Below are 20733 nucleotides of genomic sequence, written 5' to 3' on the forward strand. Positions count from 1 at the left end.
TCAAATGTCCGAATCCTTATCAATCCTGCAAAAATTAAAATCAAATCAGACCTTTTATCCTTTTACATTAAATAAGGCAATTGGATGTATGTATATGTGTATGTATATGTCTGAAAATCATAGAAAAAAAAAAATACGTCTGGGCCGATCACTATCAAATTTTGCATACATGTTGGAAGTACCCATGGTCGGGTCATGGGCACAAACTAAATCTCCACCCACCCCCTGCGAGGAGGCGAGACATTTGTATACTTGCACATCCACTGTATGACACAGTAAGACAACAGACAAATCGACATAGCATGCATTATTTGAAACTGGGATCCCATGCGCGCGAGATAAGTGCTTATTTACGAGAACATTGAACAGGCCAAGACAAATTTCTGAAAGGTAGGATGGGGATATGTGAGTTAACCAGGCATATGAGTACTTTCGTACAAAAAGAAAAGAAAAATAATCGGAAAATAGTGCAAAAGAAGAAAATTTGTGATAATCACGGAAGTTACAAACAACAGAATATACAGGGTGGTCCAAAATTATGTGCGACTTTTAATTTAACTACAATATCTTTTATTATTGATCAATTTTGTTTTTGTGTTCATGTTGTAATATATAGGACTAGATTTTTGGTTTATTATCATGAAAAACAAGCAATAAGGTGTGATATCATTAGCAATCCATGAACTACTCAATCCAAGCACTGCGCAATCTGGATGATAGCTGCCACACTAACACTGAAGTTGTTGATGACTTGGCTGAGAACTGAAGCTGGTATGTGTCTGATTTCCCATCTGATGTTATTTTTAAACTCCTGCATTATGTGTGGGTTGTTTTTGTAGACTTAGCTTTGAGGGACCCCATTTTTCATGTCGTACTTGGGACGAGTCAGATCTGTGGAGTATGGAGGCCATAAGTTGTTCAAAAAATTCGAATCTCTTCCTCTTACTTCTTTTGGTATTGTGCTGCAGTAACTGCATCTTGTACGGACACAGTTTCTCATCGTCGTGTATGATTCTGCCAACAGTCGTGCGAGAAGTTCCCACCAGCTGTGCAAATCGGCGTGTCGACTTTTTTTGGAGAAGCCCGCCAAGCTTCTCTTACAGCCGCCATCTTGTCAGGAGTCTCAATGAAGGTTGTCAACCCTCAATTTGGTCAATTTGGTCTTTCGACCTTCAATTTGGTCTTTCATGCTTCCACTGTCTCTAAACTCTTCAACAATACATTTGATGGTTTTGTACTCTGGAATTCTTGCCATATTAAACTAGACCATATAAAACTGCCTTTGTGTAGAAACATATGACTTCTTTGAAAAAAAAAAAGTCTCTTCAATGACCGTCCGCTGGGGCACAGAGATATTGTTCAGCATGATCGAAAATTCTATTGAAAAAAAAAAAAAACTTGTTGTTTAGGCAGCTTGAAAATAAAAATAAAAACACACATTTGTAAAATTGTAAAAACCATTTGAAAAGTTGCACATCATTTTGGACCACCCTGTAAACTCTACAAAATTAAGCGTTTTGATGCATTGTGAGAGGGAGGTTTGTCCACCCCCCCCCCCCAAACCAACATCCCTTCATTCATTTGATAGGAATATTTTGGTTACATGCAATTTCATTATTCTTTTTCAGCAGACAAAATTAGGTTAAATTACGAGTTACCTGGTTTGTTTGTGTGGATCTGTTGTGTTTTTCGGCGTCTGTAGCCGATTGTTAAGTGTTGGTGTCCCAAAGATATCATCAGTACAAGTTTAGCCACGACTTGCAGACTTTAACCTCATCCGTCATGACACTGGTGAGTGAAGGGAAGTATGTTCATATAATATATTTTACATGTTTCCATTCATATTGACAAATTACGATGTCATGCAGCAACGATGTATATTTTTGTTAATTATGACAATGTGATAAAGAGCACTCCAGAGAGGGAAAGCCGCGCACACCAGGAGCATCATTGATCGGCGAGTTACATGAACTTGTAATCGAAGGTGTTCCAACACTGCATTGACACCAACTCCCATCCTTGTCCACATTATTGCTGAGCAAATTGACAGCATCAATAGGGCTGCTTTCATAAAACTTGTTTCTAGTTGTTGAAATGAAGCATTTTATTTTTTTAAACAAGTGAAGGAAGATGGGTGACATGCATAGTCATTCAGGTTGACCTCCGATAACAAAGGAACCAAGGGAAAAGGAAGGCGATGGGCTGGATTAGTGAGAGCTTATTGATCCAGGGCCTTGAACTGCTGAAGGAAGTATAACAAATGGAAGGTAAGAAGAATCTTATATATATAAAGAGTGCATCACATAGCTGGCAGCATAGCTTTGATGTATGCACACTCACTTCTAAGCTGTATCGCCTGGGTTTGAATCCCGACCCAGCTACAAACTGTCATCCTTGTGTTTCACATGATTCATCAATGTGTGTGCCGTCCTTCGGAACGATGTTAAGGTGGACGGACTGTTTACCAGTACTGGTCGTTCATGGATGTTAAAGACCCATGGTGTCTTTTGCGAAGAGTTGGTGAGCTACCACCAGTACCCTGAACAAATGATACATTTCTGCTCAAATCACCTTCAGTTGAACATCAGGCAAGGTGCCAGCCAGTTTTGAGACTTCGGCCAAAGGATCATTCCCCAGCCGACCTAACAAGTGGGCAGGAATAACCTGGGCCATTGAAATAGTAGTAGTCGTAGTAGTATTTAGATCTTTAAGCAACATTATATAATATTTTGACATAATATCTTAGACTGAGAATTTATGTACAAACTTATTAGAAGTGAACATTATACTGCAGAACACTCACAGCCCTTATAGATATCTGTGGGGATTTGAACGGTGGAACGGTTCTTGTCAACGTATGTGCCGAAGACAGGGTCCAGCTCGTACGTCCTCTCAACTTCACCATCCTGAGGCATCTGTGTGGAGGTCTGGATGGGACACAGTCATAATAATCACGAATGTGTCTGCAATCATATTATCCTCTTATCTGAGATGTTAAATCCTATTATCTGAGAAACTCATTGAAGAAAGATTCAAACACTCAATAACTGGCAAGATTTAGCTTGCAAAGGTCATTCCTGAAAAGGGAAGTTTTTTGCAGGTTAAAAATAAATAAATCAGAAACTACTTGCTTCTCAGTGAATTAAATAGTTCTGCAAGTTATTGGAGATAGATCAGATTCTCACTTGATAAACACTTCTCTAAAGATTGAGTTTTGTGGAAGAAGACATCATAGGCAAGCAAGACTGATGGAGTTAAACAGAACACTATCAAGGTGTGATTAAATGTTTAAGTATCTTGAGTGTAAAAGCAATCTTCTGTGATTCGAAGAAGTTTGCTGCTCTTCATATAAGAAAAACTGGTGGTTCAAACAAAAAAAGAGAAGCAATTTTGTTTGATTAAAAAACTACATGTACTCCTCAATTCAACAAAAGATCGTTGTGTTCCTTTAATAATACACGGAATGACAACTTTACTTTTGGAATAAATGCTTCACTGCAATTACTCCATTGTGGGAAAAGGATTCCTCCGATTAAATTTTACGAGATCGGTACACATTGGTCGAGTGGAACAAAATCAATTTGTCTGCTTTGGAAGTCACATCTTACAATATCTTGTCGTTACTTCTATTCCTGTTTAATGATAAATGTATACATTTTATGCATCTCGGTTGTGTTTTCATTTGTCTGTTTGTCTGTCTGCCTGTGAACAAGATATCTCAAAAAGTTGTGAACAGATTTGGACAAAATTTGGGGGCAGGTTTTGTTGCTTCACACGGAATAAATGATAAGATTTTGGTGAAGATCCGAATCTGGATACGAGAATTTTTAAAGTGATTCACCATTAAGAGATTGGACCAAAAACGATATAGAGCATGATATCTCAAAAAGTCGCGGACGGATTCGGACAAAACCTGGAAGACAGATTGGGTGTGCGAGAATGAAGAATTAAAATCAAATCCAAAAATGTTGATATTTCTTCCGATATATCATGGCAGCCAACTTGCACATGGTTTACATAAAATGAACATGCCAGAGTATAAAAAGATACAAAAACCTGAAATGTGCATATAAATTGGTGTAATTAGTAAAACGTTGCTAAATTGCTTCTTATTGCCAATATAAATAGTCAAATTAAAATATAAGAATAATCTAAAATAATTCAACACAAAAAAAATTACAAGATGTGTGCAATCATACATTCATTTTACCACAAACGTGGTAAACGTTAATGTTATGAGGATGACTAAGAATACAAACAATGGAAATAAGATCAGAAGTATACGACAATAATCAAAACAAGAACCGGTATTAGCATCAACGGTGTCGAAGGATTTACAAATTTGACAGTATCAGCATAGAATATATTGCACTCACATTGCGGTGTTGACTTTAAAACAAGATATAATGTTCAAGTCAAAAGTCAGTGCTATAATCTCCTTGCATATCATAACAAGGGCATGAAAAAAGGAGGGGGGGGGGGAGGGAAGATCGAAAAAGAAGGAGAAAATAAAGAAGAAAGAAAGAAGAAGAAAGAGAAGAAAAACAGAAAGTAAAGGTGAAAGAAGAAAAAGGAGGATGAGTAGAAAGTAAGTTTGGGGAGAAGCAGGAAACTAAACAAAAGAGAAGAAGAAAAGAAGAATGGATGAACAAAGAGTGAAAATTATCTACAAATCATCGTCAACGTTGGTACCGGTGTGATTTTCAACAATGATTCACAATGTTCAGACATCACTTATTGCATTGACAAGATATGGAAGAGCACTATTTTTCATGCGAATGGTTTTACAATGGAATTCTGGTATGTTCGCATTGCGTCTGAGTCCTAATAATATTTGTTGTTCGGAGAAAGTCCCTGAATTGTGAAGAACATTTCAGAGTTTTTCTCATGAACAATGTAAATAAAGATGTTCTGCGATCTTCCATTGATTATATACGTAGTGTATTCTGATCCAAGTACAATCAAAGAGCTCATTTTTTGAACTCTTCAATATGGAGCGTTTGGTTCTTTGTGAGAGCCCCATTCCACAAACGTGCTGCATATATGGTAATTGGCCTAATGTAGCCCGTGAATATGGTTATCAAATCCCGACGTGGGAGGCCATAGCATTTCAACAGGTGTAATATGTGTAGTTTGCTGTTTGCTCGCTTTTCAATACTATCTGCATGCTTTTCCCATTTAAGGTCATTTTGCACAAAGATGCCAAGAGTTTTGGTGAAGCTGACATTTGCTATCTTTTCATTTCCAATGAAAACTGCTTGGCATTTCAGGTGGTTATGGATAAATGCGACTTCATATTTAACGGGTTCAATGTCATCTTATTTGTGTCAGACCACTTGACGAGGTTGGTGTTAGCCAGTTGAATGTTTGAAGGCTGGTTCGAGTCTTGACACTCTATCAAAGATAAATCATCCACATATTTGAAACAACACGTTTCCAATGGATGGATTTGCATTGTTTATCACTGCCAAAAAATAATGGGACCCAATCGGGTACCTTGGGGGACTCCAGCATTCAGCATCGACCAGTCCAAACAGATTGAATGGTACCGGACACATTCTTGGCAGGATGATGCAAAATCGCATATCCATGGGATAATTGCTGGCCATACTTGACGGTCGATCAACTTCAAAATCACAATCATGTGATCGATGTGATCGAATGATTTCGTGAAATCTGAAAGGATGATAGTAGAGGACGATCTGGGCTTCTCTGCGTTTACGTGCAAAGTATGTAACATATTGATTACATAATGGTTTGTTGCGAATGACTTCCGGTTTCCAAATTGATTTGGGTCCAATTTCGGTGTCATATCTTGTAATGTCCATTTTGGGATGAATCCTTTGGCTAATTTGGTAATGTGACTTGTCAACAATATGGGTCTTAGCTTATCAATTATAGGAGGGTTGTTTTTGGTTCTGGTATTATGATGGTGCATTTCCACTCATCGGGAACCTTTCCTTGCCGAAAGGAAATGTGAATGATGTGAGCAAGGAGTGTTGATAACTGAACAGAGGAAGTGCAAATGAGCCTCGCGGAAATCCCTTCGGATCCTCCCGATGTTGATTTCTGCACCTGGGACATGGCTTTATAAACTTCCTAAGGATAAACCATGGGGCACAGTTTCGGAGAAGGTAGATACAAGGGGAGTTCTGTCACTTTGATAGGTGCTAAATTGGAGGTAACTGCTACACTGTGGCCGTTGATCATGTAAGTGATCATCATCATGTTGTCAATGGGTGATAATCCAGGAACCTGAATATGCACCTGATCCTGTGTCCCACCTCCTGTTAGAACATGGATTTCATGGTACCAAACAGTCAGGTTACTACATTTCAGATGCTGGATGTGGGATGTGAATAGTAGTCTACTTTCGCTTTATCTTTTTCTATGTCTGATTTCACCTTGTTTCGGAGTCGCTTCCAGTGAGCACCATCTCCTCTATGGAATGTGATTTGTCAAGAATGAATAAGGGGTTTTATTTTTGCAGTAATCCACAGCTTATCATGCAAATGAAGTTTAACTCTACAAACTGGGAAGAATGAGTTTATCGCCGAGTTGAGCGTTTTGTGGAAACATCCAGATTGATCATTGGCATCATATTTTCAGAAATGATTCGATTTTGGTAAAGACCTTAATCCCGATCTGGATCTGAGAATTTTTTTCATGTTATTTTTCACGATTGAGTGATGGGGCTAAAAACGATATACAGTACTGTATAAAAACGATATATGGACGAAACTTGGTGGACAGGTTGGGTGAGTGACAAAGAAGAATTGATTGGATTTTGTGAAGATCTGGATCCAGATACGAGAATTGTTTAATGTTTAAAGTGATTCTTTGCCATTGGAAGATGGGGCCAAAAACGATATAAAGCATATTTCAAAAAGTTGTGGATGGATTTGAATGGAAATTGGTGGAAGAGTGGGGTAGGTGCCAAAAACAAGCCGATCAGATTTTGGATCAGGTCAGCAGAGGTGGTCTATCAGTGGGATACAATATGTAAACTGTTCAGCCTTGCGGAGATATGCGCTCTACCGAGTGCCATTCTAGTTGGTAACTGTACCTGCACTGTCATAATTATGATACCAAACACATGATGGATTATCTGCTTCTGGTGGAAATTAGTACGTTATTTCAAACAGCTCAAGTTTGAATTTAACTTTTTTTTCATTGATCAGGAATTTGAATATTCTTTCATATTGTGTGTGCAAAATTATACCAGAGTCAGTGGTGTCGTGGTTAGACTCGATGGTGTAGTGATTAGACTTGGTGGTGTAATGGTTAGTACGTTCGCTCTGAGTCTGGGAGGTTGGTGGTTAAAACCCCAACTGAGTCATACCAAAGACTTTAAAAATGGTATGTGCTGCTTCCTTGCTTGATGCTCAGCATCTAAAATGGATAGCGCATGGACAAACAACCATTGGTTGCTTGGAGAGGGGTAGGGGGAAGGTGCATTTACTCATCAATTGGCCAGCTGACTGCAGAGAGAAAATGACCCAACAAAGATGGCGTTGCTGGAAGACAAGGCACCATGGGAGGTTACGTCATTTCACCCGATGTCAGCGGCTGTGTTTGTTTGAAGTCAAGTCCGGTGTTGCCTCATGCATGTGCCTAAATGTGTGCACATTACGTGGTCTCAGCTCCTCCATGAACCTCAGAACCGGTAGAAAAATAAAAATGGGGGAAATATTACATTCTTCCTCCTTCCCTTCTTTTCATCCCCTCCCAACGTTGCACGTTCCTCCACATCCGATCTGCAACGTGCATTATCATCTCATCTTTTTCTTTTGTCAATTTAATTTTTCTCGGTCGAGATGTAAACCCCAAATCGAAATATGCAGTTGTCCCTGTTTGTCTCTCGTATCGACACCTAGCAAGTGGAAACACTATCGGGCATAATGAAATTAAGGTTCCCCACAGACAAACATGCAAGACATTTTAAAACATTTTGAGTGACGTACAACTATTGCGAGTCATTCGATATAATACTCGTAAATTCACTTTACGACATTGCACAGCCATTGGCGAAACGTTATTGTCAGAGACTATAATAAAGGTAATGTTAACACCGATGTGAGATAAATTACATTGGAGAAAGTGCCTGTGCTGCTGCCCCTCTTCACGATGAGCGCTATCGAATTAGCCTTTAGCACCGCACAATTCCTTACATCTCTTGACATTACTCAGAGCTCTGTGTCCCATTTCATTAATGATTATTGGCATTTTGTTAGCAATTGGCTTGCCTAATACAATACAAGCCGATATTGTGCTGTTCGGTGAAAGTTGCAGTTTGTGTGCCTGAAATGATTGGACTTGTGAAAGGCCTAGTGTTCGCCAAACTGATGGCACATCTTCTCGGTGGAAGGGAAAATGCTTTCAGGCTTGTGCTTGCAGCCCATTATTTGTTTTGCAATGACAAAACCTTTTAAGGGTGAGAAGAACGTGGTTAATTAAATGATGTATATATATATATATATATATATCCATAGACATGACACTTCAAACAAACGTCATTACAATGAAGACTCTTGGGAGTTTGTGCACGAGTGTTCCACATAAAATAAATGCTTAAAAAAAAAAATAAAAAAAAAAATATATATATATATATATATATATATATATATATATATATATATATATATATATATATATATATATATATATATTTGGTTGCGTTATTTCGAGAATACATATCCATCCTCAGCAAAGATTGGTATTAAATGATGTACAAGGTGGCTATAAAAGCCCGAAGCAATGATTTTATGATCATGCATCAAATAAATTGCACGAGACCACAAGTCTCTCGGGGATGTTCCCACAAATGCTTGATTATCTGGAGCTCGAAAGGATTGTTTTTTTTTTAATTGACATCATTCTTAAAGAATTATTTCAGAATGAGTCAATAAATCAATAGTGACAACGTTGCGATTTTTATTTATTTATTTTTGAACAAAATATGAACTGAAGACCAAGTACCTGGACAAGCACAAAACAGTGGGGAACAGAGACATGAGGAGATCTGTGGAAGGGAGAGGGATGGGGTGGGGTACCCAGGATAAACAAGTTGGACATCACAGGGACTTTCAGGAAGGAAAACAGGGAATTTGAAGGAGGTGATTTGGGGTGGATTAATGGGAGTAGAAAAGATTGTGGTTTTGGATGGGGGAAGATAAGAGATAGTGGTGAACAGCTGTTTTGAAGACCTGGAAGGAGGAGTGGGATTGAAGAGAGTGTGAGAGTTTGTTCCAGAGGTGGGAAAAAAGAGGAATGAAAGAGTGAAGGTGAGCAGTGATTCTTGATTTTGGCAGTTTCATCAGAAGGGGTTTTTTGGCGGACCTTGAGCGCCCTGTGGAAATATAGGGGAGGGCAGAGCACAGACAGAGCAAATGGGGGGGGGGGGCAAGGCTGGAGAGGAAACGTTAGAAGACAGAAAGACCACCGACCTGCCTGCTGTGAGACAGTAAGAGACCTCAAAAATAAGCTTCATCGCAGGAGATGCCAATGATCCTAAAATCCTTGGTTTCCACAGCATGAAGTCGAGCGAGGTGTGAGGCGGGGGCACCAGCCCAGAATGGGGAGCAGTACTCCATCAGGCTACAGATGAAAGCTTTGTATGTGGTTCGGAGCTCAGGTGTACCAAAGAAGGACTTCTGAGGTGTTGAGGGTTTGCTTGGCAACAATGGATGAATTGTTCACTTTGCTGACTCTCCAGAATCAATAAGAAACAGCAAGCCAGCATTTCCCCTTCTGAAATGTGCATAACATACGCAGCTTTAAAAGAAATATTGTACACTGCTCCTTCCCAATTCCATATCTAGGTAATGCATGACGTCATTGCCAGGAGCCGAAGGAAGGGGGTACTCAGTTTTCACTCCGTTTTCTTGTTTTTTTTCTTGTTTTGTTTGTCCAGGCGATAAATCAGCCATCCTTTGAGCTATGAAGAAGCCTGGTGTTGGCTTAGTGGTTAGGGTGGCGGCTTGGGATCCCAGGGTCCTGAGTTCAAGCCCCGTTGGCTGCTGAATTAACACCAGGGGGTTGACTCAGCCTGTCATCCTTCCGAGGTTGGCGAAATGAGTACCAGTGTACTGGTCCCGGTGTATGCCCCGGTTAGAATAGGTGTACCATATCCCTGTGTGTCGTAAGAGGCGACCAGGGTTGGCGTCAGGAAGGGCATCCGGCCATAAAACATTGCCTCAAGAAAAAGCCCAACCCCTGCACAGCAGGGAAAAATGGCTGTAAAAACGGTCATTTCTTTGAGCTATGAAAATGAAATTTGGGGAACAAAGTGAAGATGTGCTTTGGCCCAAAACAGCATTTTTTATTTTTCGATTTATTAGTAAATTGATGAATGACTTAGGCCAAGGTCACATTTGCCACGGCGGCCGTGAGGTCTCCAAAATCTATGGCCACTAGCAATTATACGGCGGCCGCAGTGTTTCCACAGTCACACAATGTAGCAGTCACATATGTTTTTATTTTTCGGGGAGTTGCACGGCGTGTTTATAAATTGTGGAGACCGAAAACGTAGGGGTGCCGTACGGTCTTTGATTTGATGTCGCACGGTGACCTTAGGGCGTTCCTGTGGCGGCCATAGAATTTTCAAGGCAGACGCAAGGTGCCCACAAGGCGACCGCAGGGGGGCCCTAAGGCAAACGTGCGGCCAGATGGACGGTAACGAATGGGTAAATTTTTTTTTTTAACCAGTTTTTTTTTTTCGGCTTGTCGAATTGCTACGGCGAACGTAGAAATGAAAAAAGTTATAACTCCGCATTATATTTCCACGGCGACCTTACGGCCTGTAAAATATAGCCATACGGCGTAGGGCCAGCCTGAGGCCACCTTAGAAACTTTGCGGCCGCCGCACGTTTCTCTCAATTCAGAGGGCTTATGGCCGCCGTATCCTCGCCGTAGAGGAAATGTGACTTAGGCCTTAGGTCTTAGAAATTGTGGAGACCGAAAACGTGGGGTTGCCGCACGGTCTTTGATTTGATGTCGCATGGTGACCGCAGGGGGCCCTAAGGCAAACGTGCAGCCAGACGGACAGTAACGAATGGGTTAAATTTTTTTTTTTTACCATTTCTTTTGTTTCGGCTTGTCGAATTGCGACGGCGAATGTAGAAATGAAAAAAGTTGTAACTCCGCGTTATAATTCCACGGCGATCTTACGGCCTGTAAAATATAGCCATACGGCGTAGGGCCACCCTGAGGCCACCGCAGAAACTCTGCGGCCGCCGCACGTTTCTGTCAATTCAGAGGGCGTACGGCCGCCGTATCCTCGCCGTAGAGCAAATGTGACTTAGGCCTTAATTATTATCGATTTATTCATTTCTTATTTATTTTATTTCTCATCCTGGCAATATCTTAGCCACCTTTTGAGCTCGGAAGCTGATACTTGGACATGACAATGACCAAGTAATTTGGCTATAAAGAGTATTTTTGAGTTATTGATCAATCAATTAATTATTTCCTTTCTTGCTTTCCGGGCAATATCTCAGCCATCCTTTGAGCTAGGGAGCTGAAACTTCGGGACAAAAGTGAAGGTGTGCTTTGGCAAAAATGTTTTTTTATTTTTTGATTAATCAATTAATTGATGACTGATTTAATTATTATCGATTTATTAATTACTTATTTATTTTATTTCTCATTCTGGCAATATCTCAGGCACCTTTTGAGCTTGGAAGCTGATATTTGGACATGACAGTGACCAAGTGATTTGGCCATCGAGAGTATTTTTGATTTATTGATTAATCAATGATGCATTTTTCGATTAATTACTTAATTTTCAAAATGTTACAGATTCGGATGAAACAGGGGTGGTTTTGGTGTGCTATTCGGCAAATGATTGAGAAATGAATTATTTTTACGACTATTATTTATTTATTTTAATTCTGCAATTAATCAATCAATTATTTTACACCGCTCCCTCCCAATTCTGACTCCATGTGCTGCAAGGCGGCATTGCTGGGCACGGAAGGCGCCTCGACGATGTCGCACACTGGAGGATTGTTATTTATTTATTTGGAATAGGGGCGGTGTACTTTGAATATTCCGCTACTTTTTATTTTCTTTCTCAACTGGGCAAAATCTCGGGCACCTTTTGAGCTTGGAAACTGATATTTGGACATGACAGTGAACAAGCGATTTGGCGACAAAGGATATTTTTGATTGATTGATTAATCAATTAATTATTCATTTTTCGATTAATTGTTTAATTTTCAAAAGTTACAGATTTGGATGAGATAGTGGTGGTTTGGGTATGCTATTAGGCAATTGATTGAGGAATCAATTATTTTACAACTATTATTTATTTTAATTACGTAATTAATCACTGAATCAATCAATTATTGCACAGCGCTCACTCCAAAACAGTCTCCATATGCTGCATGATGAGTAAGTATCATTTGCACACATTTACCTCAGAAGTACACCGCTCCCTCCCAATCCGGTCTCCACGTGCTGCACGACAGCATTGCCGGGGCGCCGCAATGTCGTGGGATGGAGGATTTATTTATTTATTTGGCATGGGGTGGTGTACTTTGAATGTACCGGTACTTGTATTTTATTATCATTTTGTATGCAGCCTGTAGCTGCTGGTAGCATCATTGCTGGGAGCGTGGCTGTGCCACTGATGCAGTGGCCCCTGTTTCCAGTAAGTTGGTACTCATTTTGCCAACCTCGGAAACATGACAGGCCAAGTCAACTCACCTGGTGTTATTTAATGGCACGATAGGGGCTCAATCTCAAGACCCAAAGATCTTAAGACAGCCACCTTAACAGTTAAGCCAACACCAGGCTAGAGAAATATCAATTCCTGCTTCCTATATCTTTGACGTTTCATCCTATCTTGCCAGATTTTGTAATTGAACTGTTTTTCCTTTTTATATTCTTTGTTTTGTATTTCAAGGTGGTTGCTCACCTTCGTGAGACTTGGCATTGCCACATCCTCTTTTGTGAATGTATTTTTGGTTCCTTTATGATTGGATGTTATCTTCTTCTTTTCCTCTGTTTTATTCTAGTTGTTTTACTTTGACTTTATCTACAGTAACTTTCTTGTAGCTATTTACTTCGAATGGCTTTACGCCTTGTTTGGGGCGACTTCCATAAAAAAATTAAAATAAGACAAAAACTAGAGGGTTCACAGAACACCTTATCCTGTGCAGACTTGAGAAAAAATAAGGACATGGGCAGGGTCTGTGAGCAGCAAATTTGATTGGTTGAGACAATGTAAATGCTGTAATATTTTTCCATGTACAGTAAGTCCTCGCTTAACATCGTCCCGGTTGACATTTCGTTATTATGTCACTGATCTATTCGAGAAACTACTCGTTCAAAGTCGTTCACTGTTCCATTATAATGTCGTGTACCCGAGATAACTACCGCAAGCTTTCTGCATCAAAACGTCTTAAAACCTCGAAATTTGGTACCAAACTAATGGTTTTCCTCGTTTTAATAAAGCTAGAGGATAAACTATACTGTAAATACTGATGTATAAGTTGTACCGTAAATACTGGTGTATATGCCCACCAAGAGTACGTACAGTATCGGCCTTGTATACACCGAGCTGTGCATCGATAACACTGGTGCTTGCGTCACACTCTCTGATCTCAGGTGTTTGACAAGTAGAGATGCACCTGATGAGCTGTCACATGTTTATATGCTAAACTGATGGAAACATCCTCAAGTGCATTGATAACATCAGTGGGTCCTGGGCTATTGTTACTGAGGTGTGAATGAAGGGTGTGTGGAGGAAGTTGTGGCCTGAATGTGTCAATGACTTGAAATGATTTAAAGATGTTGTCCTTGCTATGAAGAAAGTTATCCTCAGCTGGGCCAGTAAAGTGGGTTTTGATGAGATGGAAGCCACCGACGTTACCCAACTTCTGCAATCAAATGGAAAAGAGCTAACCAATGAAGATCTAAAGCAACTAGAGATGAGGAAAAAAGCAACTGGAGATTATATTTAATTGTTTGTTTTAAATGAATTTAAACTTATACTCTATATGTAAATAATATCTTTTGGCTGACAACATTGTCCCTGGAAACAAAGCCCCCTATTTACATACATTATTATGGGGAAATTTGATTAGCTTAAAGTCGTTTCAGTTAAAGTCACACTTTTCAAGAAAGTAACTGCAATGTTAAGTGAAGACTTATAGTACTGCTAAAAAAAAAGGTTTTTGAAAGTGCCAAAAAGGTGATTTGTGTTCTACAGTATTCAAGTTCATAATTCAATTGAAATAAAATAAAGATTTTAAAGGTTGTAGAAATTTTTTTTGGAAGTTTACCGCCATTGATGCAGCATCTTTTACACCACCTTATTTAGCACATTACAGTCGTTATTTGTGCCTATTTTTTGTTTCCTCTATGAGGTCGCTAACAGTACGTTTCCTGTTTGGAATGATTTTTAAATTTTATTTGACTGCCAGACAGGCAGACGGATGATAAAAAAAATCTCATTCTTCTCTGTGCATGTGCAACCAGAATGGATTCAGGGCCAATGTACTGTTAAAACTCAAGGTTCGTTTTCCGATTCATGTTCCAAAGATAACATTCAATTGAAATGAAGTTACTCCTCCATCATAAACTGACATCTGTGGACAGACAGAGTGAACCAATTGCTTAACCCCACTTTTTGCTTCATGCATGGGGAATAAAAACCATATATATATATATATATATATATATATATATATATATATATATATATATATATATATATATATATATATATATATATATATAGTTACGGCTGTGGAAATTCGCAGAATTTTCGCAGAATATAGGTCTGTAGTTCGGTTAGATCGATAAGTCTGAATTCAGTTAGATTTCCCCACCGTTGTTTAATGGGGATAATTCATGTCACAGGGCTGTGATCCTTTGAGATAGTGTTTTTCTTTTCCTATCGTTATTTTGGACCAACCACCTTTCAACCTCAAACCACAACAACCACCATTACAACAACCACCACAATGCCAACCACACCACCATCACCACAACCGTCGCTCTCGACCACCGCTTTGCGGCGGTCTCCACACGCCAAACCACTGCCCTCTCCGTTAATGTGAACCGTCTCGATGAAGTGAAAGAAACCAGAGGAGTTCCGATGGCGCACGGATTTTCGCGCCTGATTCTCCCTGGACCTGTGCCAATTGTGATTCTCTCGGCCCCCGTGAGACGCGCGGGGAGGGGGGCGAGAGGGCACGCCCCTTTTCTGGAAGGTTCCTGCCAGTTTTGGAAGGAGGGCGGGCGAGAGCGGAGGGGCGTGGCGTGAGCAATATAAGGGTGTGCAGGACGCCAGGTCTGGCAGCTCGTGTGTTTTTCTCGTCGGCTCAAGAGCTCGCAGCTCGTGGTTTTTCTCGTCAGCTCGAGAGCTCGGCAGCTCGTGGTTTTTCCTTCGTGCGTGTTTTATTTTCGTGGTTGCTGCTCGACTTCTTCGTGGCACACGGACCAGGGACGCGGATGGGAGGCGCCGTTTTGCCAGCTCTGTCGCACAAGCCTGCGCATCCGTGTGGAGAGCGCCGGAGAGAGCTCACCCACCATCGCACCACGAGGGTGCAGGTAACCTGCAACGGTCTCGTGGGATTCGTTCGGTCTGCCAAGTCCCACGCCATAAAGGCCCACGGCCCAGTCTGACCCCCCTGTCTATGGGGGTGGTCTTTTTTCTTGGGGTTTTGCTTTTGAATGAATGTTGGTGGCGCCGTGTTCATAAGTAAAACTGTTAAGTGGCTGTACATAAAATGCTTATAGCCGGTTGTAGTGCTTTCACTTTCTTTGCTTTCATACCTGCATGGCTGTATATGTGCATGTGTAAATAAATGTGTTTGTGTGAATGTACCCCGTTCGTCGCGTCCTCCTTTCACCACATTGAAATGCCATCTTGCATCGCGGAATAATCGTTGGGGTTGTTAAATACCCTTTATATAGAATCGGATCCGGCAAGGTCGGGCGATAATACCCGCTCGGTTATCACTGCAGAATGGAACGAACCGCTTGGTAGGTCGTGTCCAAGACGACCTGCGCTGAGGTACGGTCTCCCGGTAGGCTACCTGCGCGGGTACTTAGGTATATCGAGATTTGGCAATTGACCCTATTCTGCGCGGGTAGAAAATTGGCTAGGCCGTGGTGGGGTTGAAGATCCACCCGTGACAGGGTTCCGGCGTTGTTCCGGAAGGTCACGACTGAATTGTCCGTCCGGTGGGCGAGCGGCTACTATTAGTGGAAAGTGGCCGTTCGCACGCCGGCGGGCGCGCATTTGTAACACTGGTGTTCAGGAGTGTGGGATTCAAATCCATCCCGCCTCCAACTAAATTAACGGAACCGGATCAAGGGTGAGTGAAGCGACCCTCTGTGTTCCCCAAATTACGGGCATTTAAAAATTATTTCCTAGAAGCAAGATGGCGTTCCAAGGTGAACGGGTGGAGGGTGTATTAGATATGTGTATTGATGTAGGATCCATGGCCTGGGACGGTTCTTTTTATAACCCCACCACCAATTATAATCAGTGGGGGAGCTCACCCTCATACACTGAGCACGAACTTTGCCGACAAACGAACACGAAGTCGCACAATAGCGGCGCGATCGCATATCAGCGCAACACGGAGCGAGCTGCTATTATTAGCACAACCAACGGCACGGCACGAGGCGGGGGCTCCCAGCTACCGATTCAAACCACGGGGTCATGGCAGGCGTGGCAGGATGCCGGAGCATGCATTGACGGGCTTCGGAGACAAGTGTCGCAGTCCTTGCAGCGGTGGAGGAATGGTGACAACTGTATAGGGGAATTGCATTCGTTTTCCTTTGAATTGGATGAGGCACGGCAGCACATAGACAGGGTTCATGTGGATTATGTGCGAACGGAGTCACAACGATGGGCCAATGTTCAGGAAGAAAGGAGAGAGGAAGAACAAAGGCAAACAAAGCGAGAAGAGGCAAAACGGAAACACGATTTGGAATTTAAAAAACTGAAGGGAGAGATAGACAAAGGCAATCAGAAAAGAGAAAGCCTAGAAGAGACGATAAAAAGAGGAGAGAAATCTCTGGAACAGGAGAAGAGCAAATTGAACAAAAGAATAGAGGAAGAGCAAATTAGTAATTCCTAGGATAGAGAAAACTTGGAAGAGGAATGGAAAACGAAGCTGGAAAAGGAAAAACGGAAACACGATGGGGAATTGGTACTACTGAAGCGAGAAGTAGAAGAAGGCATTCGGAAAAGAGAAAGCCTAGAAGGGACGATAGAAATAGAAGAGAAACGCCTGGAAGACCGAGGGAGATACGGTAAGGATATGGAAGAAATGTGGAGGAAAGCATGCGCAAGAGGTGAGAAGATGAGAGAGATAATAGATGAATAGAGGAAGGAAGCATGCGAAATGAGGGAGAAAGCACGCAAATTGAGAGAGGAATCATGGAAAAAAAACTCTTGAGTTACAAAAACACCAAAGCAGAGAGAGAGAGAGAATTACAAAACGAACTGAGGATGTTAACAGAGGAAAGAAAGAGAACAGAGAATGAAATGTTCAGGAACCACGCTGTGCAGATCAAACAGTTAGAAGCCAAAGCAAGACTAAAGAATGAGATGCAAGAAAGAGTAGTGAAAGAACAAGGAAATCAGCCAATTGAAGGAAATAACGAGATTGCAGAATGAGGAACAAGAGAGACAGTGGAATAAAAAGAAAAAAAAAAGAGTATGAATTTGAAACTGAACAGCAAAAGGAAAAAATAAGGTTGGAGTACGAGGAGATAGTGACAGAACAAGGAATGAAACAGGAAAGGGAGATTAACCAATTGAAGGAAACAACGAGATTGGAGAGTGAAGAACATGAGAGACGGTGGAGTAGAAAACAAAAAGAAAACAAGTTTGAAGTTAACCAACTCAAGGAAACGGCAAAGTTGGAATCCACAGAGATGGAACAACTCCGGAAAGAGAACGAACGACTCAAAAAGAGCCAGGAAGAAGAACAGCACAACAGAATGGGATGTGTGACATCACCACAGGGAGGAACGTTAATGGTGCAGGACTTGATTGACATCACTCGTCGGATGAAAGAACAATTAGGGCAAACCCTGATAAAGGAGACACAGCTAAAAATGGAGACGAGGGAAATAACAGAAACGACGAAGAAAAAGGAAGTATTGCCAGAGACACGGGAGATAGACCGAGTCGAGACTGAATTAAATAGACAGAGAGAGACAACAGAAATAAAATGTATAGAGACTCAGGAGATGGAAACGGTAGAGGAGAGACTACACGATAAAGATGGGGTGAAAGACGAACACACACACAGAGGTAGTGGAGGACGATGAGGGGGTGCTCGGGGAATGTGTCGTGACCCGGTGCAAGCAGCTGGATAGCCTCCTTATGGAACGAGGGGAGGGAATATGCTCCCTTGAAGCGGATCTCGACCAGGTGGGTCCGGTCGAGCTTTGCGAGGTGGAGGGGGCTAGTGTTGCGGACAGGTACACACAGAGCTTGGGGGTATGGAGGCCCCGGGAGCCCTGGTGGTGGCGCCGATTCCCAGCGTGGTTGTTCCGGTGTGTGTGTGGTTTCAAGGTGTATGTTTACAAGTGTGGCGAAATGTGTGCTGAAAAGCACGCATAGCGTGGGTGAAAGGCATTGTGTGAAAGTGACCGCGTGTGTGAATAATAGGTGTGCGTGGTTGCGAGTGAGCCGAGGTGCGTTCCTCCCAGCACACTGTGTGTGGATGAAGCACCGTGTGTGAGTAGAACCACGTGTGCGAGGGAACGGCTGTGTGTGAATGGAACCACGTGTGCGAGTGAGATGGCATGCGTGAGTGAACGGCCGTGTGTGAGAGGGACCGTGTGTGTGAGGTAGCTGTATGTGAGGGAGATGGCAGCTGGCATGCGGGAACACGCAACCGCGTGCCCGAGTGAGAGTGCCATCTCGAGGTGTGTGAGCGTTGTGGCATGGGGGAGTTTGTGCGCGAGAGTGCGACGACAACTGTGCCTGACGGTGGACAAAGGCTGAGTAGCGGCCATAGCTGCATTGAGAACCGTGCCGGGTTTGCACGGCAGTGCGCGCGGGGTCCGTGCTGTGGTACGCACGAGGCCGCCACGTGCACGCCTGCGGGAGTGAAGCCCGGTCCGAAAATGCACGTGGCGTATTAGCCGATCCCGCGGACGGACAGAAGGTAGGCTGGATATGAATTTGGATCGGATGGGTTCTCCACGCGGGCGTGTGTGTGAAGCTCCGACGGGCAGAGCACATGTGTTCATGTGGGGAACCCCTCGAAATGCAAGGCTTGCTTTTGAATGCGCAGGGTGACGTCATGGCTGCACGTAGGGTTGGAATCTGGCAGGAGGGAAGTCCCTGCCGGATGGTACCGTCCGAGGAGGGACGAGGTGCGCAAAGCGTGAGCAGCTGCCATGACGTCATGGGAAAGAGCGCAGGTTGCGAGTTGCCGCGCTGGTGAACGCGCATTAAAAAAAAAGCAAGCCTCGCTTCGGGTGAACAGAATTCCCTGGGCAAAGGGTGGAGTCCAGGGCACAGGACACCACTAGTTTAGGGGATGGGTTAGTGATAGCTAGACCGGCTTCATGGGGCAGGGATAAGTCCTCATGGAGCCCGTGGAATGGATTAGTTACAGGGATTTTAGTCAGATTTAGGATGGAAAAGGGGATTCGAGGACAGTGACAGACTGTGAGTGTGTAGAGGGGATGTAGCTTCGCTACATCGTGTTAAAAGGAATGTGCTATAGTGTAAGGGACGGCGTGGGAGCATGAGGTAGTTAGGGGATGTAGTCAGAAGGATGGCCGAGTTCAGCAATGGAGTGTGAGAATTGAAGAGTGAAGTGGAAACATGTTGAGTGAGTGAGGCCAGCGGGTCTGAGTGTATGGAGTGAATGTGGAATGCATGGTGTGATGAGTGATTGGGGGGAGGAGTGATTCCCACCCAAGGGACCCCGGGGTCAGAGTAATGCGAGTTAGTGGGTTAGACAAATTGACAAATGGAGGTCGTTTTGCTCTTGGTGGGAATGTAGGCTCGAAACCCATTTGGAGGGGTGCAGGAGCCCTGTTGACGGGCTGGAAGCGTGGCTGGAAACGGTGAGTATCGCTGAGTGGGTACCCCGGGCACCGGGCTAGTCGGCCGCGGTAGGCCAAGGGCCCATGGGGGGCCGGGATAGCGTAGTGGGCACGGGTGGCCCGCATGATGCGGGGCCCGTGGCACCAAATGCCACGGGGGCAGTGTACTGGGCACGGGCAACCAGGGAAGGGGTCTGGGGCGCCAGCCTGCCACGTGAGCATTTCAGCGGAGTCGCCAGGGAGGGCTCTCCCCAGTGTTTAGGGAGCTGGTAGGCTCGGAGACAGTTGTAGTGCCCGGGGATGCCATAGCTTGAGAATCGGCAGAGGGTAGTTCCTGCCAAGGGAGCCACACATCCCAGCCATGAAACCGTGTGAGTGCACGAGGGAAAATTCGAGGGCAAGGCCCAGATTTGTGAGGAAACCGGCGCAGGCAATGGGAATCTTGGTTATTAGAACCGATAGTTTAAGCGAGAGGCGCTTTTGGAAACCCAGGGGTAGTTAACAGTTAAATGGTTAGGGTAGATTAGGAAGTGTACCCCTCTGCACCATCCATCCCTTCGCTGTCGTCGTGGGCCGCTGGACTCACCTTGGGTTAGTAGATTGCTGAGATCTGAGGAGGCCATTCTGAGGCTTGGATTGGGCCTCTCCACCGGATGCGAGCTCTCCCTTATTCCCCTCCAGGAAGGAACGTAG

At 43.1% G+C, this 20733-nt stretch overlaps 1 protein-coding gene across 4 annotated transcripts in view; it reads right to left on the reverse strand.

Annotated features, from left to right (window-relative positions):
* Positions 1–20733, reverse strand: part of LOC147019652 (voltage-dependent calcium channel subunit alpha-2/delta-2-like) — a 388928-nt gene that overhangs the window by 162832 nt on the left and 205363 nt on the right. For all 4 annotated transcript variants that reach the window (XM_085894265.1, XM_085894263.1, XM_085894264.1 and 1 more), the window contains exon 6: positions 2804–2927. In XM_085894265.1, coding sequence (XP_085750391.1) covers positions 2804–2927 — 124 coding nt within the window. The remainder of the gene's footprint in view (positions 1–2803; positions 2928–20733) is intronic.

Source organism: Eptatretus burgeri, chromosome 9 (genome assembly GCF_056783735.1).
Source record: "Eptatretus burgeri isolate ZD-2024b chromosome 9, Ebu_testis_v1, whole genome shotgun sequence".
Taxonomy (NCBI): domain Eukaryota; kingdom Metazoa; phylum Chordata; class Myxini; order Myxiniformes; family Myxinidae; genus Eptatretus; species Eptatretus burgeri.